The following is a 27,291-nucleotide window of genomic DNA, read 5'->3' on the forward strand; positions in this document are numbered from 1 at the left end:
GTACCACAGCAGGAGGCACCCCCTATCAGGAAAGAGTGGGACATGTGCCACCTGCTTCAAGAGCCCCCATCAAGTTTCAGTCTGGGTACAAATTAGGCAGGAAGCACACCCTGAGGACTTCTGTAACCACGGGGGAGTGGGGAGAAAGGCGAGGGCTGGGGGAATGAGTGATAAGTCTACCCCTGGAGCAAATCACCCAGAGTTGCTCTCGTTTTCTTTCAAGAGGTCCTTGCTTGGGAGCCAGAGATCCCCTTACTGGGTCTTGAGTGTGGCTCATGGTTCTCCTGAGACACTGTCACAAACTGCCTTCAGCTTCAGCATCCACCTGTCTTCTTTGTATTCAAGTTAGCAGACAAGCAGGCCTGTATCATTCTGGCTTCCACATCTATCTATCCCTCAGACAGTTAGGTCTTCCTTGTGGCTTCCCTGGCTCTTCTGCAGGGGAAGCGTGGTACCAGGTAGCATTCTGGGGCCTGGAGGATGCCTGTGGCTCGCTGGCATCTGCAGCTGCCTGAGCTGAGAGAAGCATCCAGAGCCATGTGTATTGCCTTGAAGGAAAGGTTCACACTTAAGAGGCTCCTCAGGGCCAGAGGCTCTGTGGCACATGTGACATTCTGGTGCTTTATCACGTGGGGGTCCGTGCAAGGCTCCCGGGGGTGTTTCTCCAGGATCTGGTAGATCAGCTCCAATCTGAGGCTGAACCTCCCTCTGGGATTGTTAGTGTCCCCTCAGACAGAAACTAGCACCCAGGAACTTCTGTCCAAGCAACATTTGTGGGCTGGCCTCCCTTCTGTCTCCTAGCAGCTGAACACCATGGCTTCTGGATGCCACAGTCGGCATCCCCCGGGAGTCTGAGGCACTTGACAAATGAAAGTGATTATCATCATTAAGTTCCATGCTGTCCCTGTGCTGCTGTCCTTGCTTTAATTATCAGTAAACCAGCTGGCTTGTGAAATAAAAGGTTTACTGCAGACAGCTGTGTCCACGGCCCTGCACGCAGGACTCGGCGTGGCAGGAAGAGGTGCTTAAGATCCGTGTTTCAAACCAACCCAGCAGGGTGCGGGCCCTCACACACAGGTAAGATCCCCCGCCCCACTGACCCCTCTTTCTCAGCATCAGTAGATGCATTTGAGCTCAGGTGACAACCCAGTGTCATTCTCAAAAGAGCCCAGGAGGGAGACCTCACTTGTGAGCTTTGCTACTGGGACTGGGAACTGGGGCATGGGCTCTCAGTGTGAGCTTTGCCAGTGGGACTGGGAACTGGGCTCTCATGCCTGTCCTGACACAAGTGTCCCAGAGTGGCTTTGCTTTGAGCCTTTTGCAGACAGAAGTCCCCTACTTCCACTTCCTCCAAGACCACCCCTCCATTGCATCGGCACCATCACCTTCAATGTCTCCCCGTTGCTCTCAAACCATATTCTGCTTTTCCAGTTCCTGGCCTGTTTCTGATGTCCTCACCTGGCATCATTCCCAGTCAGCTAAGTGCAGACTAAAGCACACATCTGCTCCTTGAACAGCCTGTGTCCCACAGTACAAGGGAGCACTCGCACAGTATTGCCAGGAGCAGACATGTCTCACTGTCATAAAAAACCTTATGTTATTAAAGCATCGTAAGTGCCACGTTCTGTAGATCTCTGAAGTGTTTGAAGACCACCTGTCTATCTAAAAAACATCTGTTTGACCTTGAAAACATACCTAACACAACTACAAGTTGGTAACTCCTAACAATGGGAACAGTGGTTATCCCCAACGCTGTGGCTGGCTTTTGGTAACCTACTCCCTGCCTGGCCTTAGTACAGGGGACATGCTAAGTCTACATCGCCAAGTACATGCACTCATGGAGGAATGGAAAGACAGCAAGAAAGTTTAAACACATGTGTCTCAGCCAGGACTGGCTTTGCCATGAGAACATGACCGGGTTGTTTTATTTTTGTCTAAACTATATGACTTAGAAAAAGTTTTAACTCCCACACATGGGGTTGCCTTGATCACCTACAGGGTGAAAGCACCCTGCACCATGGCTTGAGCAGGACTGCCCTGTACCATCTGCTGCTGGGGAGGGCTGTGTGGCAGCACCTAGTTAATCCTGTTTTCTGTCCTAGCCCACAGCTACCCGGTGCTGCATATGGTAAGTGCTTCACAAATAATTAGGCATTAAGAGGGGCTTGAAGGCTGCCAGCTGGCTTGCGACTTTGGCAATCACTAACTGTAGGCATCCCTTCCTCAGTAAATGGTTTTCTGTTTGCCCTCTGCACCTACAGCTGCAGGTGACGAAGCATGTCAGTCCCCTAGGCTCCAGGAAAAGCAACACCACACCTGGCCATCCAGCTGCTCCTTCTGCAATGCCCAGATGACCACTACTCCCAGCCAGCCCGGGCCACAGCCCGGAAGACCATACCTTCGGCACACTTTGTGGGGCAAGCCAGGCATCTCCTCTGGGTAGAAGCCCTCACTGCATGCTGGCACACATTTCCAGTCTTGGAAGTGGAAGCTTTTTGCACAGTGGATACATTCTTCTCTGCTGGGCCCTGACAGGTGTGGGAAAGAAGCAGACGTCAAGGACATGTGTGGTGTTCTAGAACATCTGTGGGAATCTTCAGAGGTCCCCAGCCCACCCACCTGAAAGCTGAAACTTTCCAGGAGCTCAGTGAGAGCTCTCCATGTGACTGGAAACAGATCACCCTCCCTACTTCACAGATGGGGACATCAGAGGCCTAAGCTGAGCCCAGTGGGGAGCACTACCTGGGCCATCATGACTGACTGATTCTATGTATTTCCTTTCCCGTCAGTTTTCAGCTAGAATCAGGGCAGCAGCTACTCAACAGGCGCGGTGGCCGAACTGAGTTGTGCTGGGCGGGTAAAACCCAAACACGCTGGACTTTAATCGTACTTTTTCAATTACACTGAAGTGCTGGTGTCTGAAATTCACTGGGTTAAACTGGGCACGGTACCCAAACTATTTCCACATGGTTCCTACTTCTCTTCATGGGAATGAAGGTGTGTGTGTGTGCGCGCGCGCGTGCGTGTGGCAATCATGGAAGTCATCTTCAGGAATACTGCCTGCCTCTTTTGAGATAAGACTTCTTTTTGGCCTGGAGCTCACTAATTAGGCTAGGCTGACCAGTGATCCCCAAGGCTCCTCCTATCTTTGGGCTTCTGTAATGGACAAGAATATCCATAGGAAATCTCTTTTTTTTCCCTATGGTGTGGTTGTGTGGCCAGCTCCCAGTCCCTCAAACTGGAAGGGTCACTTTATTGTGGGCCTCAGGGACAACCAGTGCCCGACACTGTTGTACTTCTGTGCCTCATCTGCTCAACTGTTAGCCCTGCTGGCCTTCCTCCAGCCTAGGTCCCTCTGACGGGAATGGATGCTTGTATCTAGTTGAATGCTCGTTACTTTTTTGGTGGTGGTATTGGGGTTCACATATGTAAGGTGCTCTCATTACCACTAGGCAATACCCCTAGATAATGCTGAGTCTATTAAACCGAATGGTTACTCTGAAGTGGATGTGGTGGTGCACACTTACAGGCCCAGCACTCAAGATGCGCAGGCAGGAGGATTATAAATTTAGGGACAACCTACTGAGTCTTCATTTTTTTTCAGTTTTCTAAATTTATTTATTTGTTTTTCGAGACAGGGTTTCTCTATACCTTTGGAACCTGTCTTGGAACTAGCTCTTGTAGACCAGGCTGGCCTCAAACTCACAGAGAGCCTCCTGCCTCGGCCTCCCAAGTGCTGGGATCCACGGTGTACACCAACACTGCCCAGTTGTGAGGCTAAATCCCCACCACCAGAAAATAAATAAAACTAGAAAAAAATTGTTGGTTGCAAAAATGGGAAAAATGACAAAACCCCCAAAGATGAATGGTGGTATTGGTCACATAATAATGTGCCTAATGCCACTAAACTCTCCATCTGAGAATGGCCACGCGGGCATGGCAGGCATAGAGAGAGTATGAATAACAGGAACTGCAGAGGAGAAGCTGGTCTAATGTGCTTGTGATGTCTTGACCGACAACTTGATTGCATCTAGAATCATCTCGGCAACACCTCTGACTTATCCCTGAGGGCATTTCCAGTGCTGGTGGCACCATCTCATGGGCTGGGGTGCTGGACAGAACAGAAAGTGGGGGGAGTGGAGGAGGCAGCCAGCTAAGCACCAATATTCTCTTTCCTCGCTGTGCATGCAGCATGGCCAACTGACATACTCCTGCTACCACGGCTAGAGCCTTTCAGGCTAGAGCCTTTCACGCTCCTATGCTTTCCCCGCCACAACGGATGACATCCTCAAACTGAGAACCAAAGTCAAGCCTTCCCTAAGTTGCTTTGGTCAAGCATTTCGCTACAATGTTTTGCTAGTGAAGAACAGTAATGGAAACAATTCTATGGCAAGAATAGGGCAACCATAGCATCCAGCACCCAGTCATGTTTCCAGATAGGGAGAAGAGCTCAAGGGTTCTCAACACATACAAATGACAGTATCTGGGAACTCGGAAATGCTAATGATCCTGTTAGTCTTCACCCATTGAATACATGCACTGAATTATAATATGGAGTCTCAAAAATCAATATAGATATATCAACTAACTTTTTTTTTTTAAACTGGTGGTGGTGCATGCCTTTAATCCTACCACTTGGGAGGCAGAGGCAGGCAGATCTCTGAGGTTGAGGCCAGCCTGGTCTACAGAATGAGATCCAGGACAAACAGGAGTACACAGAGAAACCTTGTCTCAAAAAAAAAAAAAACAACCAAAACCAAAACCTTACAAAACCCAAATAAAATAAAATAATTAAGTAAAAAGTATTAAAATGGTTAAGATGGTAAATTTTATGTTTTGTTTTTTTTTCTTTTTTTTGCTTTTTCGAGACAGGGTTTCTCTGTGGTTTTGGAGCCTGTCCTGGAACTAGCTCTTGTAGACCAGGCTGGTCTCGAACTCACAGAAATCCGCCTGCCTCTGTCTCCCGAGTGCTGGGATTAAAGGCGTGCGCCACCACCGCCCGGCGGTAAATTTTATGTTATACGTAGTCTGTTACAACAAAAAAAAAATGCTGATAAGCACATTGTCTATGAAACTACTTCCACAACCACGAGTTATGAATGTTATATTCAAAACCCCTCAAGGATTCCATTCAGTCTTTACGGGCTCCAGGCGCTTTAGGACCCCCCTCAGCACTCGCGGTAACAGCTCAATGGGCCATGCTTCTGCTAACCCATGGTGCTAGGGCCGTTACAAACAGACACACAGAGCCTTGCTCAGAAGCCCAGAACATGCTGTGAGAAGCGCTAAGGTGGAAAGTCTCTCTTTTCCTTTGGAACCTCTCTGGACCCGCCCTGGTATTCTTTTCACTCATTAGTGCTTACTGTGCCTTCTCAGGCACAGGCCAGGATCAACCATTCCAAGGGCCTAGGACACTGCTTCTAACCCTAGCGAGCATGTAGGTATGCCTGCTGGCTGCCACTTATCCTGGGTGGCACTTCCCTCTCCTATAGGTTGACTCATCAACCCTGAGCCAAGAATCACAACCTCATGCCAGGACTCTGGGCACCAACAACGGATATGGTCAAGACTCTTGTTCTCAGAAAGCTCAGTGTACTCAGAATGCTGTAGGCTAGGCCACCATGCTGTAACAAAGATGTCACCAGATACCGTGATTCTAGGGAGACCTCGTCTGACATGGAGCAAGGGGCTTCAGATGACTCTGAGTGGAGAAAGAAATCTCTGGTCCCGGTCGCTGCCGTGGGTTACATGTGTTCTAGGGAGTTTAAAAAGAACCCATTGGCTGGAAAGATGGCTCAGAGGTTAAGAGAATTGGCTTCTCTTTCAGAGGTCCTGAGTTCAATTCCCAACAACCACATGGTGACTCATAACCATCTGTAATGAGATCATGCCCTCTTCTGGCATGCGGGCAAACATGCAGACAGAACTGTATACATAATAAATAAATAAATCTTAAAAAAAAAAAGAGCCCAGAGGGCACGGGGAGACATGGAGAATTCCTCTCCTCCGAGAGCTTTACAACTGCCTGCTGTTGAACTGAATTCTTCAGATGATGGAGGAGATACAGAACTGAGATAAGAAAACCTACAAGTGACCCAATACAGCCACTGGCTGCCAGACAGTCTGGGTTCTCCAAAAAAAAAAAAAAAAAAATAAAAGAGAATTGAATTATCGAAATCAAAAGAGTTATAGACCACAAGCCTGAATGCTATGGATTCAAGTGACTCTGACATTTAAGTAGGAGGCACTGGAGACGCTTCTTAAACAACCTGGGTTAAACCGGAACTAAACACAGGAAATAAAAAGCAGCAGGACAACCAGGCGGGAAAAGCTGCCAGCTGCCCGTGGAAAGGATTCTCCCTAAGGTTAAGCCTGGGTCCTTCTGGGGCTGTCTGGGGATGGGGTGGAGAAGGGCACCTCTCCCACAGGAGGCTAGAGTCAGCCACAGCCGTTGCTTGTGGATGCCGCAATCTCTGGCATGTCCACTTGGGTAGCACAACTGATACCTTCATAGGCTCACACGGGACATAAGGAGAATGACAGCGCCTGCCTCCTGGCGCTTCTAATAAATGGTTTTGTGGCAAATGAGATTTAGCTGAGACCTAATTCTTCTGTTGTCACTGTAGCAAAAACTCCATCTTGTGTGAGTTTCATAGAAGGCAGCGAAGTGCTGGGGGCAGGAAGGGAATTGAGGAGACCGCTTCACCTGGAACGTATCTGCGCGCATAACTCACGATGCATGCGGATGACTGCAAGACGAAACCCAATAAAATGAATGAAATCGCTGCTATCTTCTGCATAAACTGTGCCCGGAGACATCTGGGCTATAATCTCAGTGGGGAACTATAATGCCTGTAAAATTGTTTATGGCAGTCTTTTCCTCTCTGAATAAAATGTTCCAAACAAGTGGAGATGGGTACAGAGGACTGAAGTTCTGTCTTATCGCACCCTGCCCGGATCTGTCCCCACCCCCTTCCGAAGCCGCTCAATCTTTATGGTACTGCATTTTAGTTTAATTCTGCAGCACGAGTGGAGTTTTGAGGCAAGCCAGCTCACAAGCTGCTACACAGCCTTTATTTCTTGCCTACAAACATTCGTGGCACGGCTGTTTTTAAGGCTGGGGAGCCCAGGCAGCTTGCTAAGAGTGGGTCTTTGTACTCTTTGTTGTTTTTGTTTTAAATAATAATAAAAAAAACTCTTAGTAGGTATCAGGTACTTAATAAACTTTATCATCTCAACCATCTTAAAGTGTAAAGTTGGGCGGCATTGCTGAATTCGCATCAGTGGGCAGCCAGTTTTCATTTCCTCTACCTTACACTTCTGTATTCATTAAATAGTAACTCCTCATTCTTCCTGTGCAGCCCTAGGAGGCTGGGAGAACCTTTGTGTTTTTATAGTCTATTTCCCCCGTACATCCTACATGGGAGGCACATGCTCTCCCCTGAGCGCCACTTTAAGCCCCTCGCCTTTGAGTTTACATCTGTAATAAATGCAGAAATCCACAGAGTTACAGAACTTCCTCAATTTCAAGGTAGCTGGCCTATTCACCTTGGTGACCGTGCATGCAAATGCCCAATGAGACAAAAGCCTTGGCAGCTTACCCACACAGGTTCTACAGGTGTGATGGCACTCCGCACATTGGATCAGCTCAGAGTCGAAGTAGGTGCCTGGTTCACAGTCTGGAATGCAGCTGCCCCGTGCAAGGCTGGTGAAAAGATAATAAGGCTCATTTCCATGTGTGTCCCGAAAGTCTAATTAAATTATGATCTGTCCTCAAATGCGTTTCACGGGAGGAAATGAAAGTTACCAAAGCACCATGCTTTGTGTTACTGGAGGTTCCCAGCTAATGCAAGCCGGCCAAGCTGTCCTGAAGCCAGTTGGAGGTCCTGGGGCTTCCATCCTGGTGTAGGAGGCTAAAGCTTCCAGCCTTCTCCTACACCAGGATGACTTCTTTCCATAGCATTTCTTAAAACCTGAATTAGAAACACCCCTCTCCCCAGAAACTGGAGCATGAGCGGTTGTCACTGTGGCAACCAAAGGGTCTGTCTACATTTTGAGGGTAATGGCCACAAGGCTGGCCTTCAGTCCTCTATCTGCACTGGATTCTTCCTTACTTAAAACTCTGCTGTTTTCTATGAACTTGAAACAAGAGCCCCTCCTGGCAGCTGGCAGCCCGCTACATGTGGCTTCTGCTTTCCCTTCTCACCCCATCGGTGCCTACAAACCTTTCCCTTAGCCAGGCAGCCCAGCAAGGCATCGTGGACACAAACTGAGCTTATACCGCCCATGCAGGACCTGGCTCCACCGCTTCCCAGCTGTGCAACCCCAGGCAAGACACCCGCTTCCTCCTGGTAATTGGTTGTTACAACATAACACTGCTTGGAAGACGAGCAAATGTATATAACCGTTCGTTGTCTGGCACACAGCCGTGTAAATAAATGTCACTGACTACAATTTCTTTGGTTCCTGGGATTGTACTGTGTCTGAGGCACGCGTTTTAAATGGGTTTGCCAATAAACAGATTGAGCAAGGGCTCTGGGGTGTGTCTGCCAGATCCAGAAGGCCTGCTGTGATGTGATTTATAATTAGAAATATATATATTTAGGCTTCATCCTGGCACATAGCTCCAGAACGCTCTAGAATCGATAGTGATAAGTGTCTCTTTGAGTGCTAATGAGATAACTGGCAGCTGGGACTCTACAGCAGCTCCATGGTGGGGCACTGGTTGCAGGTGAACAGACCATTGATCAGAGAGGCAGTAATTTCCGGCCCCACCACCCCTACCTCAGAGGAGGGGAAAGAGACTGAAGGTCGAATCGGTTACCAATGGCCAATGATGTTAACATTAACTCAGGCCTCCATAATGGAGTCTCCATGGCAATGACAAAGGAGATGATTTGGAGCTTTCAGGTTGGTAAACAAGAACAAATACGCGACTGAGAAGGCTGAGGCAGGGGGATTACCATGAGTTCAAGACCCATTTTGGTGACAAAGAATATACCCATCCACTTGATGGTTGGGTATTGCATCCAATTCCTCAGGAATGGAAGGTCTTAAGTTCCTGATCCTGCCAGTGTTGCTATGGGTAACACCACTTCAACCCACTTCCTTTGTAACACTTGTATAATAAATGGCTAAAGTAAGGAAGTGTCTCCCTATTCTAGAAGCGGTTGTAGCAAAGCAATCATACCAAGGAGAGGCTGAGTAAACTCCGACAGCCAGTTGGAAGCAAGAATGGTTTGCAATCTGAGGCCTGGGAGTAGCCTCAGAAGTAGGGCCAGCATTGGGAACTGAGTTCTCAACTTGTGGGATATTCACTGGGGTTTACGGGGTATCCAGTGGGTGCCCACTCATCCATCTTCTGATGACCAGAGGGCAAGTGTGCTATGCTGCATATGTAGACCCCTCCTGCCCCTGGGTTTTGCACCTCCATCCAGTGGGGTGATGTTCAAAGGGTTGCAAACTCCTCTCCTCCTCTCCACAGATGGCCCGATGCTCACCTGACACCCTGTCTCACTAGGTGCCAGGGTCAGCACGCAGGCCGGTTAAATCATGTTTGTAATAACTGACACTTCCCCGTGAACCTCTCCAGTGTTTATCCCCCTAAAGAGACGGATGGCCAGGAGGCCGCAGCGCGGCTGTCCTCTCACAGCCGTGACGTGACGGCAGTGATTTGAAGTCACAGCTGAAGAGGATATTGGGCAATAAAAGGAAGCTTTCTGTGGATTATGGCTGGCGATGTTTCCCTGCTTTGTTTGTGCTCCTCTATGGATGCTTATTGGTCTTGCAACCATCACATCTGCCCAGGGATTTCTGCCGGAGAGGCGCTACCTGCCCTGCATCTACCTGACTTCGCTCTTCTCCACAGGACATAGAAATAGGTGTCTTGGACCCCCTGGCACATTTCCTCTGGGAAACAGGTTCCGGGGAGTTGGATTCATGGAGTCTTCTGTCCTTTACACCTTCAGATAGCAGCCTATGGTTGTGGGTCCATAGCAGTAGATACCAGTGCTAGAGGGGCCCAAGATATTAAAGCTGGCCTCTCCCAGCTGCCGGTCAAGGCCTCTAGTAAAATGTCTCCTCTCTCTCAACCTTGTTCCCTTTGGGGGATATCTTCCTGGACCAGTAGATCCTTCTGCTTCTAAACCTGTCCTGTCTGGCCAACAGGTTTAAAGAATGGTAGGTATGATTTGCCACATTGGAAGCTCTTACTTTCCCTGCCTGTCACCCAAACTCTGATCTGAAAGAAAGTGCAGGATGAGGGCAGTGTCACTGAGGCGGCCACATGGAGCCTCCTGGGAAAGCCATTGATCTCCTCTGCATGAAAACTATGAATAGCACTAAAGATTTCGTAAGTTGCTGTACAGGTTAACGGGGCAGCATTGGTGGGGACATTTGCAGTAAGAGCAGATGCTCTCTGAGTTCTCCACTGTTCTTCATCAGAGAGCTTCACTGTTGTTGTGAATTCCAGTCTCAGCATCAGTGGGAGGAGAGAGGCTGAGCTGGGTAAGTGGGGTGTGGCCTTCAGGATGTACCTGCTGCTCCCTGGCTGGACCACAGCATCCCCTCACTTGGCATCTGCTGGAAACGCAGGGGCTCAGGTTTCACCTCGGCTCACTGTCATTTGGACACAAACCCCTGAGGTTCCTATGTCTGTCAAGGAACTGACCATGCTGACTCCTTCACTTTCTTCCTTTCCATGAAGACCATGGTGCTAGGCCCTCTGTATGGGCTGTCCAAAGCTTAATTTTAATACGTGCTTTCTAAACGTTTAGAGAGTAACTGGTGGTATGCATCTGATGGCACTAAATGTAACTCAGGTGCATCGAATGATTCTAACAAAAGGATTATACATTGTTTGAAGAAGATTCCTTGGCCTGAAAAGAGGTTGGTTTGTTTTTTTAATACTGAATTTTAAAGGGTTGAGTTCTGTGGAACTGGGAGGATCAAGAATCTATGAGACATCTTCAGAGAGCCAAGCTCATTCTCTGGCTGAAGATGGAAAACACTGAGGGGTGATAAGAGAGAAGACAGAGAACTGGCTGGCCAGGAGGGACGGTGGGCCAGTCACTGCATCTGTGACCTGGGCCAGGAGGGAGGGTGGGCCAGTCACTGCATCTGTGACCTGGGCCAGGAGGGAGGGTGGGCCAGTCACTGCATCTGTGACCTGGGCCAGGAGGGGAACGGGAGCAGAGGGGGTTTACTATTGCAAAGGAAAGTGACCCATGCTTCCTAGAAATCTCCCCTACCGCCCAACAGCAAACTCTATTGTACCTGGTTCTAGTGGTATATTCTTTGTATTTTGATAAATAAATCTTGCTTGAAGACCAGTGGCTAAGCTAAAGCCACTAGAGGTCAATGGTGACACACACGTAATAGATTTGTACTCTTGAACGTGGTTGTGATTGATAAAGTGTAGGGATATTTTATTTATTTTTAATAAATAAAGCTTGCCCGAAGATCAGAGGGTAAAACTAGGCCATTAGAGGCTAGGCAGTGGTGTCACATAACTTTAATCCCCGGATTTGGGAGACAGAGTCAGATGGATCTCTGTGAGTTCAAGGCTACTGTAGGCTACACAAGATCAACGCAGAAACAAATTCAGGTGGTGGTGGCTCACACCTTTAATCCCAGTCCCAGGGAGTCACACACGCCTTTAACTCCACACTAGAGGGAATATAAAATGGGAGGAGAGAGGCTTAGCCTGCTTAGTTGTGGCCACCCAGCCTTGGTAGAGGTAGGACTTCCCTAGTGGCTTGATTGCTTTGCTTTTCTGTTTAAACCCCGATTTCTGTCTCTAGGTATTTATCACTTGTGCTATTCCTACCTGATGTGTTCCACTGTCACCTAACCAGTTCTCCAAACCTAGCCTAGAAAGTTTGACCATCCTCCAACTTCTCTTCAACAGTCCCTTGACTTGACAGCCAGGGCTCGGCTCCCGGTCTTAGACATCTTAGCTTTCAGGAAAAGACGTAAACCCTTGAGGAAGCAAACACAGAACGGACCCTGTCACTTTTTTTTTTCCCCCACTCAGGGCAGGCTCACCTGAATCCTTCTTTACACACAGTGCACTTCTCAGGCTCATCCACACACTTGTGACAGCTTGGGTGACACTTGAGGCAGTTTCTCTGACCTGGAGAGAGGCAGGAAGATGGGGAGCAGAGGACGGCGTGGGGGAGGGGCTCAGAGTAGAGAGTGAGCTCCAGCATTCTAGGCAGCCTTGGCAAGACAGTTCTCCCCAGGGCCCTCTCCAGAGCAGGTCAGGAAGTTAACCACGGACCCAGCTCTTTCCCATCCCTTGTCTGGAGTGCGTCAATCAAATCCTCAAAGGACCAGCAGATCTGGGTGGCTAATTCCACATTCCTTATCTGGAATATGTCAATCAAATCCTCAAAGGGCCAGCAGGCTTCAGAGGTGGTCCCTTCCTAGAGGAGACACTCTCATCCTGCTAATGGACCAGAGCCAGTTCCTGGCTGGCTGAGTACACCTGAATCAGGTGCAGGTCTTTATAGATCTCGGGGCACGCTGGAGGCCAGCAGCCCCTTTCCCGGTGAGTCCTTCACGGGAGTCTTCACTGAGAGCTTGGTACCTCTCTAGTGAGGCGGGGCTCTATGCCTCCTCTAGGGAAGGAGCATCTGGGTCATGCCAACTCCCGCTTGCACATCCCTGCTTTATGTCCTAGCTCAGTTTTGTTGTTGCCGCACCAACCCCCAGCTGGTGCTACTGCTACACACCAGGCCCATAAGCTGAGGGCCCTTGCTGGTTCCTCTGTGCAGCCTCCTTGGGGTCCTGGGGTGGCATCACAAGCACCCAGCTGGTGCTCAGGAAGGACAGTGGTGAAGGATGGCTGACCTGCCCTGGAGAGTGAGGGTGCTGGGTGTGTGGCTCAAAGTGAGCCTGGCTGGCAGCCCAGGAAAGAGTCTGCGAAGAGGGGTAACGTGCCATTTCCCCTCTAAAGGGAGCCGACTTCCTGGCTGCTTCTCCCCAGGGTTAACAGGCACGGCGACAAGTGACAGGCTAGATCAGTGCAGGGAGACAAACAGGAGGACTAGGGTCAGGGTTGCTGCCTGCCAAGCCTCCGAGTCTTCAGCATATTCGAGAGCCATCACCTGTCCATTTAACACAAACCTTCTCTTCCACCTCTTCAGAGTGTGAGGCCGGTTGCTAAAACATACGCCAGAGTTCCTGCCCATCCATCCCTCACATCTGCCCGGGGAAGGTGGACTAGCGGGATATCTGGCTTCCTGCTCTAAGTCTGAGTGTGTCATTACTAGTTAGGGACTTCTTACTCCTTTTCAACTCAAGATAAGGAAGACAGTGTTCCCCTCTTAGGGGTGTGGTCACTACTGTAAAGAGTCACACGGATACTCCCCAGACCTCCTGGGACCTGACTCCCACATGTCAACAGGGGCAGCCGCATTGAGAGGATTGCCTCTGAATCTCAAGTTGAGTTCATAGCACTTCCTAGGGGCTTCCATCTCCCAATTATGTAAACTTGTGCTGACATCCACAGCACTCTTTCCTGGATGAGAGAGGACAAGACAGGTGGCAGGGCATCCTCTTCCGGTGTCTCAAGGGAGGCTGAGCTGTGGACCCGTGGACGAGCTACCTTTTCTGCATCCTATCCTTAATAGAGTAAATTCAAGTGTGCAGGGCTTACTTCAACAGTGCGTTGGCAGAGCATGCAGCATGCTGCAGATGCTAAATGCTGTGGTTGCCCACTCCCAGCCCCTGGCCTGGTGAAAAGTCCCAGACAAGACCAAGAGAGTACAGGAAGCCAAGGGCCCAGAAAATCCTCCCAGAAGAGGGGAGCACACCCCAGGGGCACAGGCGGGGTAGGGAGGTGGACAATTCCCTCATTCTGCGTCTGGGGACAGTCCACTTACTCCAGGGGCACAGGCGGGGTAGGGAGGTGGACAATTCCCTCATTCTGCGTCTGGGGACAGTCCACTTACTCTCATCAGCATAAAGACCAGCAGGGCAGAGGGTCACACAGGTGTTTGTCTCCTGGTAGTGATAGAACCCACGGCGACAAGACAGGCACTGTGTTGGGCTCCTGCCCAGGCAGGTCTCACATCCTTTATGGCATCGTCGACAGCGTCTTGCTGCTGTGTCCCCAAAGTAGCCCAAGGGGCACTCGCTCACACACTTCCTGTGGGACCAAGAGCAGGTGAGGGTCTCTCTGTTTTAGTACCATCCCGTGCCCACCCTGTGTGGCTCTTACACAGGCTGAGGCTGCATAGCTGGGTGGGTAAAATGCCAAGGACACAGGATCCTGGGGTAAGGTTAAGTCAAAAGTATGTTCCCCTATGTTTGCTCCCTGGGTGGGGTGTGGGGAGGTGTCCTGGGTACAAACACGCAGGTCTAAAGAACAGGAATTCGATTCCACAAGCTGGGTCTGGTGGCTCACAAGTATAATCCCAACACTTGGCTGAGGTGTAGGATTCTGAGTTTAAAGTCAGTTTGGGCTACATTTGGAGACCTTGTCTAAACAAGACAAGACAAAACAGGAATTCTTTCCCATTCTGAAAACCGCTTGGTTTTCTGTAGGCACTAAGACTTTGGTGTTGACTAGGAACTTCATTGTTTGTTTGTTTTCGGGGGGGTTGTTTTCTTTTGGGGGCACAGGGTTTCTCTGTGTAGTCCTGAGTATCATGACACTTGTTCTGTAGACCAAGTTGGCCTTGAACTCAGAGATCTGCCTTCTGCTGCCTCCCAGAGCTAGGATTAAAGTCATGCACCACCACTGCCCAGCTTGACTCAGAATTTCTGACTGGGTCAAATCCTACATGGATGCCTGCGTAGACCAAGTCTGATGGTCAGTGAATGAAGCTGCAGATGACTGTCCTTGTACTGAGCCAGGGTGTTTCCTGGGTCTTGAGTGGGGACGCCAGATACAGTGAAATTGCATCTCACCACCACTGTGTGCAGCACACCCCCGACTGGCCTCATGAACATGCATCAGCAGTGTTGAGGTTCATCTGCCATTCAGATCTTTAAGGTGTCCAGCACTGTCTTGCTGTCACCTTGGCCTTTTATGTGAGACCTATACAGCCCATGGTGGAGGCTCAGAAAGGTTTGTGCATTGGATAAATACGAAGGGCAGCTTCAAGTCTGTTAGGGCATGGTACAAGGGTCTGAGGCTTGCACACTCCCCACAGAAGGGACAGTTTAAGCTGGGACAATTGGCTATAGCTGGTCATCCCAGGTTAGGTCTGTCAGAGGCCTCATTCAAGGAATAGGAAGTTATACAGACTTTCTAGGAAGCCAGGGAAACCCATAGCCCCAGCTGTAGCCTGTTCAAGAACCATGTCATCCTGCTGGTCCTCTGAGGCCTATAGTACAGGGTCTTGTCCACAATCCTCTTTGAGCAGGCATGTGTATTCAGTACGATCCAGTATGGATGCAGAATGATATCTAAGCACTGCCAGCAAACTGTTCATCTTCTCACCTTTCCATAAGGTACTTGTAACTCCTGTGTGATCAGAACCAAGATACTAAACTTTAAAAAAAAATGCAGAGCTGTAACCCTTTGATGCAATTTCCTTGTGGAGGATTATACAGCTCAGCATGGCCACCCCAGTGCTACAACACAGGGCCCTAGGGCATGCGTAAAGCAGCTGCAGCCATCTGTTACCTGCTTGTCTTGGCGTTCCCCAGACTGAAGTGGACACAGTTCAAGCACTGGTCTGCATTGGGGCCATCGCAGCCTTTGTCACCGCACTCAGGATGGCACACACCTTAAAGACACAAGCACTTCTTTTCACCCAGAGAGATGCTTTCTCCATCCAGTCCAGCCCATGGGTCCCTTTGTCAGGTTACCACAGCCCCCAGGTCCAGGGAACTTCCTTCAAGAGTGATGTCTTATAGGGGCTACTAGTAGGATGCGGTCACAGCAGGGGGCTGAGTCTAGCTGTCCTGACCCTCTATGGAGGAAAGGCATATGAGAGCAAGTGATACAGCCATGGGGGGTGGTGAGGGACCAAGGCCAGTGAAGAGATGGGAACTGAGATCCCAGATATAGCACCACGAGGTGGTGGCTTACTGGGAAGGATCTTAACCTGCGTCCATCTTGGAGAGGAGAGCTATAGCATCTGCCTCATTGCCTTCTTCCCAGCATTCTGTTCTGTCTACTCCACCTACCTAATTTTCTGTCCTATCAAAGGGCCAAGGCAGTTTCTTTATTAACCAATGAGAGTAACACATAGACAGCTGACCCTCCTCCATCACCTAGAGATGAGGCATTAGAGCCATCATGATGGGACCAGTCACCTTGTTATGGGCACTGTGGAAAACAAAGCAACACCGTTGGGTGTGAGCTGTGACATTGTGGTTTGACATGCCTGGGAAGGGTGAAGGCGTCTCTCCATTCCCACACTTGCTGAGCCTGCTCTTGCACAGGATGGAAGGAGACAGGGACAGTGGGAACCTGGCCCTGGATGAAGCTTATGGTGACTGTGGACTGAGTTTCTTCCTGCTGCATTTTTTGCCCTCTGGTTTCCCTCACGCAAGCTGTCACCAGTAAGCCACCAATGTCTTCCCTCAAGTCTCCTCGGGTGACTTGAATTGTAACTGTGGGCTCCATGTTGTTGGAAAGTCATCCAAAAGTGCAGGGAGCTCTATGAATTCCAGAAAACTGTCACTTTCTAGGTTCTCCCCAGGGCCCCACAGGAAGGAGACAGGTTTTAATATCTGCCTCCTCAGCTGCAGTGGGCATGACTGCAGATTCTCAGCTGCTGAAGCCAGCCTGAGGTGACTCCTGCCTTTCCTGTGGGTCTGCTTCCACTGTGCTTACAGAGGAGCATCCCTGGAGATGCAGGGAGGGGGCAGAGGAGGCACGGCACAGGGTGGGGGCTTCTGAGACTTCAGAGGAACAAGACAAAGCTTGTGTTGGTAGAGGATGGGGAGTGAATTCAGAAGCAAGGAAGAGTTGATGTGCTGGGCCCCTCATCTCACGGGGAACATGAAGACAGATGCCCTCATTCTCCCAGCCCACAGTGGGCTTTGCTGAGGAACATAGAAACCTCTTCCTTCGCCCTCCCTTTCTGCAGGCCTTCCCAGCCTTAGAGCTGGCTTCCTTTCCTAAGGTTCACCTTTGTTGATCCCTCTCAGTTTTCACTGTGGGTCTCCACCTGACTCTCCTCCCACCAGAACCCCTGCAGAGCTGAGCTCTTCTCCTGGACGTTCTAGATTGCCTTTCCAAGTGGTGGCTGGCCTAGTTTGTATCCTAGAGAGACATGCCTGTCACTTCCAAAATCCAGTGCCTGAGCCACATCCTCACTCTGCCTTCTAAGACTGTTTATTATTATTATTATTATTATTATTATTATTATTATTATTACTTTGTTGGCCTCACCCCAAGTCAGTTGCTGAGACACCTCTACTCCCCACCCCATCACAATATTGTTTGGCTACTTTCCCACCCACCAGGCACGGTGACATTCTGCTGTGGCCTTGTTGACCAGTCCCTTAAAGGGCTTGCCTTTTGCTTTCTCTATAAGACACAGAAGACAGTAGGTAACAACGCAACCAGCCAGGTATAAAGGAATACACTCTAAAGAGACACTGTGTCTGTGTCTGGCCATTGAGACCATTGAAACAACACACCCCCTGGAATCGCATGCTGGGAGAAGGAAAAAGCATTAGCCAGAGGGGGATCTTGTCGACTGGGAAGAGATGGACAGCTTGTCAGACCACCTCACAGGATGAGGCTGAAGCCCAGACAAGGATGGGTTGGTGGTGTGCAGAACCACAACCCGATCAGGACTGCTTAGATGTGCGCATCCCTAGACATCCACCTAAACTTTAATCTCACTTCAGGACCTTGAACATGGACTTGTGGGGGTGGGGTCAGAGGATTTCCTTGTCCCTTCTCCTGATGTGGCTACATTGAATAGATCTCCTTTTCCTGCCCTTTTACCATTAATTTGGTTGTTTTAATTGGCTTCTTAAGGATGGGTAGCCAAACTTGGCTTCTTAGAGTACAAACTATGTTCCCAAGCTCAGTAACAGTCTTCCATTTTAGGAAGATTAAGGGTGTTGGGGGAACAGGGGCATGAGTCCCATTTCCTCACAGATAGAATGGGGTCTGACAGGATGGGGTCTAGCTTGTTCACTGCAAGTCCCTAGGCTGTATCTGTGTGGGACAGGCGCTAGGTAAATACTTGCTGGTGGCTGAACTGTGACAGTATTGGAAAAGGGAGAGGGGAGAAAGGGCAGATGCCCTCACCATCTGTAGGCACAATGTTCTAGCAAGTCCCTAAACTTAAATGGCCTTGGGCGGGGCCTCGACTGGGCCATCCCCAGCATTGGTCTACAGGATGCTGATGTCACCTGCCACCTCCAGCTGCCCCTCCCTCTCAGGCCTTCCCAGGGTGGAAAGTTTTATTAGCCATCTCTACAGAGGAGCCCTATGCAAGCTTGGGTTCACATGACAACCAGGCCCGCAGACTTCTGGAATAGCATCAAGGCCGTGGGCAGCCGCCAGCCCTCAGCTGGAGAGGCTGGGATATGACAATGTCCATCCAAGAGCAGCTATCAAATTCATAAACCAACCAATCAACCAGCATGTGGCTTTCTGGATGCTTTTAAAAGCCAAGTATCAAGCTTCAAATCACCCACAAAACACGCTGAATCAGATCCACCTGGCTAGGCATCTCCCCTCAACCACCGCTGCCCTCCCAGGAATGCTGGGGTCCGGCTGTAACTCATTCTCTCAGCGAGCATCTGTTTTTGTTGTCGCAATCTGTCATTCTGCCTGCTTTGTATCTCTCCTCCGTTAGCTGAAACTGACTCTGAGGCCTGGCTTCCTGAGTCAGGGCGATCGTGTATCACTCCAAGCAGAGGCTCCCAGAAGAAGGAGCGTTGGAATGTTCTGAACAGCTTGGCTAACGTAGATCACAACCCCACCGGGCTAACTAACATAGGCTAATTTGAGATGCCAATTTTCAGGCCTTTGTGGTGCAAATCTGGGGTTGGGGAAAGAAAAAAAAAAAAACCAAACCAAACAAATCAATGAGTCAGGAAAACAACTTGGGGTCCTGCTCTCTCCCTCTTCCCTTCATTCTCCCTCCTCTCTCTCTCCTTTCTTTCCAGGATTAGGGATTGGATCTGGGGCTGCACATAAACCAGGTAACTGTTCTATCACTGAGCTATGTCGCCTGGACTTATGTTTTTGACATAGAAACTGCAAGTTGATCAGACTGGCTTTGAACTCACTCTGCAGCCCCGGTAAGCCTTGAACTTAGGATCACCCTACCTCAGACAATCCTACTACCCAAGTTCCTGGGATTACAGACCTGCACCATGAGGCCCATTAATTTTCTTATTCAATGGCTGCTTCTTTCCGCAAGCTAGGCCCCACTTCAATCCAACAATAGCTGGGTCACAGGCTTGTAAGGCCCCCCCCCCCCCATGTCCTGCCTCCATCCTTTCTGGGTTCAAGTCTACTAGCTGCCTAGGTACAACCTACCTGGAGTGTCTTATTTACCTGCTATGGGTATAGACTTCAGAGTGCCCCTGGTCTCTTAGGTGGGGCCCGTCTAGGGTCTGCATGCTAATCAAGTATCCTGATGAGTTCTGGTGGTGATGGTGGGGTCTACCTGTACTGTTACTACCACATGGCTATCACTATAGGCTGGCCCTCACTCCAAGCTGTTCACTCTTAGTACCCTACACGCTGACTTCCCCATGCTTCCTCTTACCTACGGAGGCTGCTACCCTTGCTTCCAGCAGGCCGTCTAGTCCCTGCTTCTTTTGCTTTCTAGTCCACCGCTCCACTCGCTAATGTCATTGCTCATACTCCACTTCCCTCATCTCATGTAGAGACTACTGCTGCTGCCTCTGGTCCTCAGTGCTGAGGTGGTGACTCTCCACCTATCATCTCTCCTGTCTGCCTCTCATCCCTGATGCTGGTCCCTGGGACCACTGCTTCATTGGACTCTGTATTTCTTGATATGGCAACTAGTTGCTAATCCACAAGGCCCAGGTGGAGTCAATGCCAGTCTGGACATCACCACAAATGTACCGTTTGTCAATGACCAGCTTTCCATGTTCTAAGAGCAACAGCCCGTGACTCCCGTGCCCTTTCTTTAAACTCTAAAGTGGCTATTCCTCGCTCCTCCTGCTTGGCCACTCATATCATGGCACCCCCCCCCCCCCCCGTCACTCTGGCTCGCCTCTGAGACTGGGTCACCCTTCCGGTTACCCCCTAGACTTCAGAGAGCTTTCCAAAGAGCCAGAAACACATCGTATTCCCATGGAAACCGCTTCCTCCATCCAGGCCATGCTGTGTAGAGACCAAGTGACTCGGAGTAGAATAGCGTAAGGGTGAGATGCCAGTGTGCATGGCTGGAGTCAGTGGCAGATTTTGAGGACAAAAAAAAAAAATCAGTACTTTATTAATAATTACTGAATCTAGCCATGGCTTATAAATCACAGGGGAAAACAGCATATTAGCCCATACATAATTCAATGTTCCGTTTTAAAGGAAAGGCAGAAGAAATTTAAAATGAAATCGACCAGTGTTTATGCTTGATTTGTATTGGTGGGATTTTCCACTTAGTTATCCATATTCTGAGAGATCACCCATCATTGTCAGGTAGCTAGGACACTTAGCTAAGAAAATATGCCCAACCAGAAACACCAGAGTCATAAAATCGCTGTGGGATGGCTTAGAGGAAAATGAACAACTTCAGGCTCTAATGACACTTTGCTGAGAGGCTGGAGGTATCCAAAGACATCTCTGGGTTACTGTGGCTCCCAGCTACCTTGCAAATGAGCCAGCAGTCTAGAGACTGAGGCCATCATGTGCACTGGGATAGCTATAGAAGCATCTGTACCAGGGGTCTTTACATGTGAGCTGTTGAAAATGTTGATGCATAGCATCCATCTGTACTGGTTCATCTCTTGACACCGTCCAGAGTACCAGCCCTGGAGAGTGCTCACTTCTCAACCACCAGCCCCTTGGAAACAAACTTGTGGACCCCAAGTTTTCTTCTCACTTCTGGTTGCTCAAAGTGGATGGACTCGAGAGAGTCAGGATGCTGAGTCCTGGGATGAGGGCTCTTGAAGAGAGGGGAAAACCCTGAATCCAGCTAATGAATACAGGGCAAGCCCTAGTTCTGGTTGGGCATATAGGAACTCAGTGCCCCAGCCTGGGAGGTCAGAGAGTACTTACTGGTCTGAAGCATACTTACTGGTCTGTAAAGTATTAGGAGAGCCTTGGGTGGAAGGAGCTGTGTGAGTGCAAATTACCATCATTATTATAACTTCCAGGCAAGACATGTCTTACAACCAAAACCCCACCTTTTGCCTGAAAGGGTCCCCATCTTCGAGAACTACGGTGGAAAACAAAGTCGGGAGGCCAACCATCTCTTCTCACTCAGTTCCATTACCTGTGTATTCTTCCTCGTCCTCAGGAGCCTCTGCCTGGGGAGGTGGTCCAGCAGCTTTGGGAGGCTCCGGTTCTGGAACGGAGAGCTCCAGCATCCGTGAGCGAGACTGATGGGAACTGAATGCGCGGTACGGGTGCTCCGCTGTGCCATATAAAATGAGGCTCCATTCTTTCAGCTTTCCTGGAAGGCACCAACACCGCAGTTATCCCCTAAAGCTCTGGATGTGCCTGCGGGCTGCTGAGCCTGTGCAGCAGCCTCCACTCATCCCCTCATGAGAGCATCAGCTGTGGCCTGGCTTTTCCTCCCACAGTAGGCTCTTGGTTGGTACTTCACTGCCCACTTGCTTATTGGTCACGTGTGATGGCTGTTCCAGATATTGTTAACTTGACTACACCTGGAATCATCTAAACTCCATGAAGCTGGGTAGACCTGTGAGGGGTCTTAAATCATTTAATGTGTTCCCACTTTTATGTTCCTACTTCTGACTCATTTTTTAAACTGGATTGTTTGAGGTGGCAAAACACCTTTAATCCAGAGCTTTTGAGGCGGGAAGATTCACCTTTAATCTGGGTGACACCTTCTGCTGGCAGCTTATATAAAAGACACAGAAGAAGGAAGCTCACTCTCTTGCCAGCTTGCTCTTACTCAGAGACAATTCCATTCCTTCAATGGCACTGGAGTTTACATTTTGGGAATTCCAGTGTCTACTGAAGACTAGCTGAGACATCCAGTCTCGTGGACTGAACAACTACTGGATTCTTGGAATTTCTGCTGGTAGACAGCCATTGTTAGACTAGCTGGACCACAGCCTGGAAGCCAGTGATTCTCAACCTGTACGGGGTGACCCTGTTGGCAAACCTCTATCTCCCAAAATATTTACATTATGATTCAAAACAGTAGCAAAACTATAGTTATGAAGTAACAATGAAAATAATTTTATGGTTGGGGGTCACCACAGCATGAGGAACTGTATTAAAGGGTCGTAGCATTAGGTTGAGAACCTAATTAGATGGAGAACCACTGTTGTAAGCCATTTTAATAAATCTCCTTTCTATATATATTCATTCATTCTTTAAGTTCTGTTCCTCTAAGAGAACCCTCATTAATACAGATTTTGGTACCAGAAGTGGTTCTAGAGCAACAGAAGTTTAAGGATGAACTTTAAAATAGTATCTAGAATAGGCTTTCCTACAGCTACTGAAGCCTCTCCAGTTACTGAAGCCTCTCCTGGAAGAGTACTGAGCGTCCATGGTGTGAACAACTCTACAAACTTAAAGAGGCAATGTTTTTACTGATTGCACCAGAAAGATCTAGGCTAACACAGGTCTTCCCACTTCAAATGATTTAGTTAAAACTCTTGTAAGTGTACTCAGCCACATAGGTTTTAGTTAATTCCAGATATAGTCAAGTTGACAACCAAGAGTAAGTGCATGCCTAATCAACTTGACACATGATCATATTTTTTACATCATGCTTAATTTCCAAATGAAAATAATAACCAGGCCATAATTATACACAATATGATATAACTATCTCTCCAACAACCACAAATGCATTAGGAATTTAAGAATTTAGGTGGCAAAGTCCCTGGAGGGACAGTCTTATAGTATCTCACACTTAAATACGATAGCCACTGATATTCTCTTAGTTGATGCTATATTACATGATAAAGGAATTGAGAAAAGAAAATACAAGTAGCTGTATGAATACATTCTCACAGCAGGACCAATGGAATGGAATCAAAGACCTGGATATCAATCCACATACCTATGAACACCTATTTTTTGACAAAGAAGTTAAAAATATAAAATGGAAAAAAGAAAGTGGTGTGGGACAATCATTTATATTCTGTCAATTATATTTTAAATAAACACTGATTGGCCAGTAGCCAGGCAGGAAGTATAGGCAGGACAACCAGACAGGAAGTAGAGGCGGGTCAATGAGAACAGGATAATTCTGGGAGGAGGGAAGCTCCTTCTGCAGTCCCAGCCCAGACACAGAAGAAGCAAGATGTGACTGCCTTGCTGCAAAAGGTACCAAGCCATGTGGCTAACATTTACTAGAATAATGGGCTAATAAGTTATAAGAGTTAATAAGAAGCCTGAGCTAATGGGCCAATCAGTTTATAGTTAATGTAGACCTCTGTGTGATTTCTTTGGAACTTAACAATTGCGGGAACCGGGCAGGACAGAAACCCTAACTACAAGAAAGTATATCCAACCAATGGTGTTGGCATAACTGATTATCAACATGTAGAAGAATGAAAATAGATCCATATCTATTGCCATGCACAAAACTCAAGTCTAAATGGATCAAAGACCTCAGCATAAAACCAACCACATTGAACCCCATAGAAGAGAAAGTGGGAAGTACACTTGAATGCATTGGCACAGGAGATCACTTCCTAAATATAATCCCAGTAGCACAAACAAGTCACATGGCCCTAGATAATTTATGACTACCTTCCTCTACTACCCATTCTGTATTTCCTACACCCTCAAAAAGCACCCTAGCAGACTTTGGCTCTTTTCTTGGAGGAGTGATCTATACCTTCATTCCTGATGGGTCTGTGCCCTTTGTCAACCTGCCTTGATTGGGATATTGTAGTTTCCCATTGACTTTAACCACAGAACATGGTAGCACCAAGAGATGCCCCAAAGCAATGGTTCTCAAGCTTCCTAATGCTGTGACTTTTATTTAGTACAGTTTTTCATGTTGTGGTGACTCCAATCCTAAAATTATTACATTGTTATTTCATAACTAATTTTGCTGCTGTTATGAATCATAATGTCTGATGTATGACTCCCAAAGGGGTCATGACCCATGGACCGAGAACCATTGCAAAGGATCTCCTGAACTTCAGACATAATCTTCCTTACTTCCACTGTGTAGAAGCAATTACATTTCTCCTTGAATTTTGGTTGGATCTATTTCCCATCTTCTAATGTGCATATGTATTGTCAAGAAGCCCAAAGTTGTGGCCACCTCTTGCTCACTTGGTCCAATCAACATAATGGCATCAATATAGTGAACCGTTGTTGATATTTTGTGGAAGAGGCAACCAAGATCCCCATTGAACTAAGCCATGACACAGGATCCCTTCATCAACACCAAGACAAGGGATATCAGGAATCTCCAATTCCTTTTCATTGGGCCAGCTTTTGATACATGCTTCAGCCAGTCATTCAAACAAGTTTTTGACAACTTTTTCTCTAACCATGTGAGCTTCCATATTAAACCAAGAATCTCCACTCAGATGCCCCATATCAATAAACCTGGCCTGATCCAGTTTTATGTTCCTTCAACTATTTATCCCACACCCTTAAAATCCATTCCCACACATATTCCCCAGGCTTCTGCTTGAATGGATTAGCAAACCCATTAAGATCTTTGGTAGTGTAGCACACCTCCTCATGAACTATACTTTCTATCTCCACTTTAGGAGCCTCATTAGCTACAAGTCTGGTTGTAGGTCTAGGGGCAACTATTGGTAGGCACCGAGGGCCATCAGGATTGTCTTGTCTGGCATCCCCTTCAGGGAAGGTCACTGTTGGGTTAGGAGACAATGAAGGATTGATTTCCTCCGTCAAAGGCAGAAAAGGCAATATTTCAGGGGCTGGGAGTGTGAGTGTATCTTCTGTTGAGGGTGCAGAGACTACTTCCTCAGGTGAGACAAACCCTTGAGAATCTCAGGATTGAAAGTTCTCAGCTTTAATAGGGTCCTCCCACACATCCCCATCCCAAGTCACAGGATCCCACTCTTTACCAGTTAACGCCCTTCCTTTAACTGCCGACGCCCTCTGAGGCTGGGGCTTGAAATTTCACAGTAACTCAGCCAAACTTTGAGGGCTTTGGTTTGATTTTCTGCAACCTGAGCTCTGTGGAGAGAAGATTCTCTTCCAGAGCACACTCAGAAATCTCTAGAATGTTAGTCGCATCTGGATCTGGTCAGTCTTACCACTAAGTTCTTTGTTGTCCTTTACCGTATTCTGAGATGCTAGTAGCGACTTTAATCAGGAGCTCTTTCTTCTCCCTTTCCAGTTTATTCAGAGATGCTAGGAGCAACCAATCACCACCATCATTTTCCTTAGCTTTCCACACTGTTGAAAGTTGTGTATACAGTCACAAAATCTGTGGACTCTCACAGTTGGTGAGTCTACTTCTTTGGGATTCAAGCATATAGAGAAGACCAGCTAAGACACCCAGTCTTATGGACTGAGCAACTGTTGGATTCTTGGACCTTCTGTTGGTAGATAGTCATTGTTGGACTAGCAGCCTGTAAGTCATTCTAATAAATCCCATACATAATACACACACACACACACACATACACACACACACATACACACACACACACATACACACACAGCCTGTAAGTCATTCTAATAAATCCCATACATAATACACACACACACACACACACACACACACACACACAGCCTGTAAGTCATTCTAATAAATCCCATACATAATACACACACACACACACACACACACACACAGCCTGTAAGTCATTTTAATAAATCCCATACATAATACACACACACACACACACACACACACACACACACAGCCTGTAAGTCATTCTAATAAATCCCATAATACATACATACACACACACACACATAGACACACACAGACACACACACATATATACGTACATATATGTATATTAATCCCATCAGTTCTGTTCCTCTAGAGATCCCTGATTAATATACCAGGTAAGCCTACTGCCTGGGCCACAAACTGATTTCCCTAGTCACCTCCTTCCTAAAAGTCAGGGTTCTTCTCTCCCTGAGCTGCCCTGCATTTCCTGAACCTGATGGAGGGAGCTTGGCTGTTTTGGACTCTGCCATCCTAGAGGTGCTTTTGGCTCCTTGACTCTTTTCACTACAGCTGCCTTTGAAGATGCTCTGGCCCCAGACTGGCAATAGCTAGCTATCGGTCCCTCTGGGTATCAGACTTGGTAAGAAGTCTGGCCAGTTGGCCTCCTATGGGACACTAGCTTGCATTCGAGGGACCTTCTATTTGGGTCCTCTACTCCAAAGCATAAAGGAATCTGGTGTCAGGCTTGTTACTCCCTAACCAGCCCAGGTAAGGGTTTGTGGGTGGGAGGTGAGAGAAGTCCTGGGGACAAGTCCAAATGCATACCGAAGCTGGTATGCATGGAAAGCTTTGTAAACAGAAAGATGAATGGCAAGATTAGGCTCTGTGGGATGGGCATGTACCAGGTATGGGGAGGCCAGAGTAGGATAGTGGGGCACCCAGCCTATGATGGGAATAGTGGGGGCCGTGCTCTACTTTCCTCCTCCAGGTGGACACAACAGCCACATAGCTAGGCATGCTGAAGTGTGAAGAGAATAGGACGCCTAACCTGAGACTCCCAGGAACATTCTGTGGGTGTGCATATCCACGTGTGATGCTGCGCGTGGAACCCAGGGCCTTGCACACACGAAGCAAGTGCTCTAGCAGGTGAACTCCTGATGTCATGGAAACACACAAGTAACAGACTTCTGTGGGATAGGCCACTCTTAGGGTTTCTTTCCTGACAACGGCATCCCTAGCAACTGTGTTTAGGAGGACCAGAGGTGAGGGGGTAGCACTGTGCTCATCCTTGGGGGTGTATGCAGCTTGGCTGTCACTTCCCTTCCCCGTCCTGCTACAAAGGCAGGCATCTGCCTCCAGAGACACGTGCAGAGGTAGGGTTGCAATGTGGGCAGCTCAGCCAGGACAACTTTATCTTTTGCTCCAATGGACATCTCTCAGGCTCGCCAAATCCACCAGAGAGGACTCATGCTCATCAGAGTACCACACACCCTTGTGACCCCTGGGTTCTAGAAGAGGAGTAGGTCTGGGTAAGTGATAGCACCATGCCACAGGGTGGCGCTCAGCTACA

General features: G+C 48.4%; 1 protein-coding gene across 2 annotated transcripts in view; it reads right to left on the reverse strand.

Annotated features, from left to right (window-relative positions):
* The window catches only part of Pcsk6 (proprotein convertase subtilisin/kexin type 6), a 184,197-nt gene that overhangs the window by 4,378 nt on the left and 152,528 nt on the right, over nt 1-27,291 (reverse strand). Inside the window, exons 14-20 of one of the 2 annotated variants that reach the window (XM_041650039.1) lie at nt 21,396-21,575; nt 21,198-21,236; nt 15,638-15,740; nt 13,956-14,152; nt 12,046-12,133; nt 7,602-7,705; nt 2,399-2,528 (exon numbers count right to left, since the gene is read on the reverse strand). In XM_041650039.1, coding sequence (XP_041505973.1) covers nt 2,399-2,528; nt 7,602-7,705; nt 12,046-12,133; nt 13,956-14,152; nt 15,638-15,740; nt 21,198-21,236; nt 21,396-21,575 — 841 coding nt within the window. The remainder of the gene's footprint in view (nt 1-2,398; nt 2,529-7,601; nt 7,706-12,045; nt 12,134-13,955; nt 14,153-15,637; nt 15,741-21,197; nt 21,237-21,395; nt 21,576-27,291) is intronic. The other variant, XM_041650048.1, reaches the window with a different exon arrangement.

The sequence above is a fragment of the Microtus oregoni genome, unplaced genomic scaffold (genome assembly GCF_018167655.1).
Source record: "Microtus oregoni isolate MIOR12 unplaced genomic scaffold, Mior012 000000F_ref0000247, whole genome shotgun sequence".
Classification (NCBI taxonomy): domain Eukaryota; kingdom Metazoa; phylum Chordata; class Mammalia; order Rodentia; family Cricetidae; genus Microtus; species Microtus oregoni.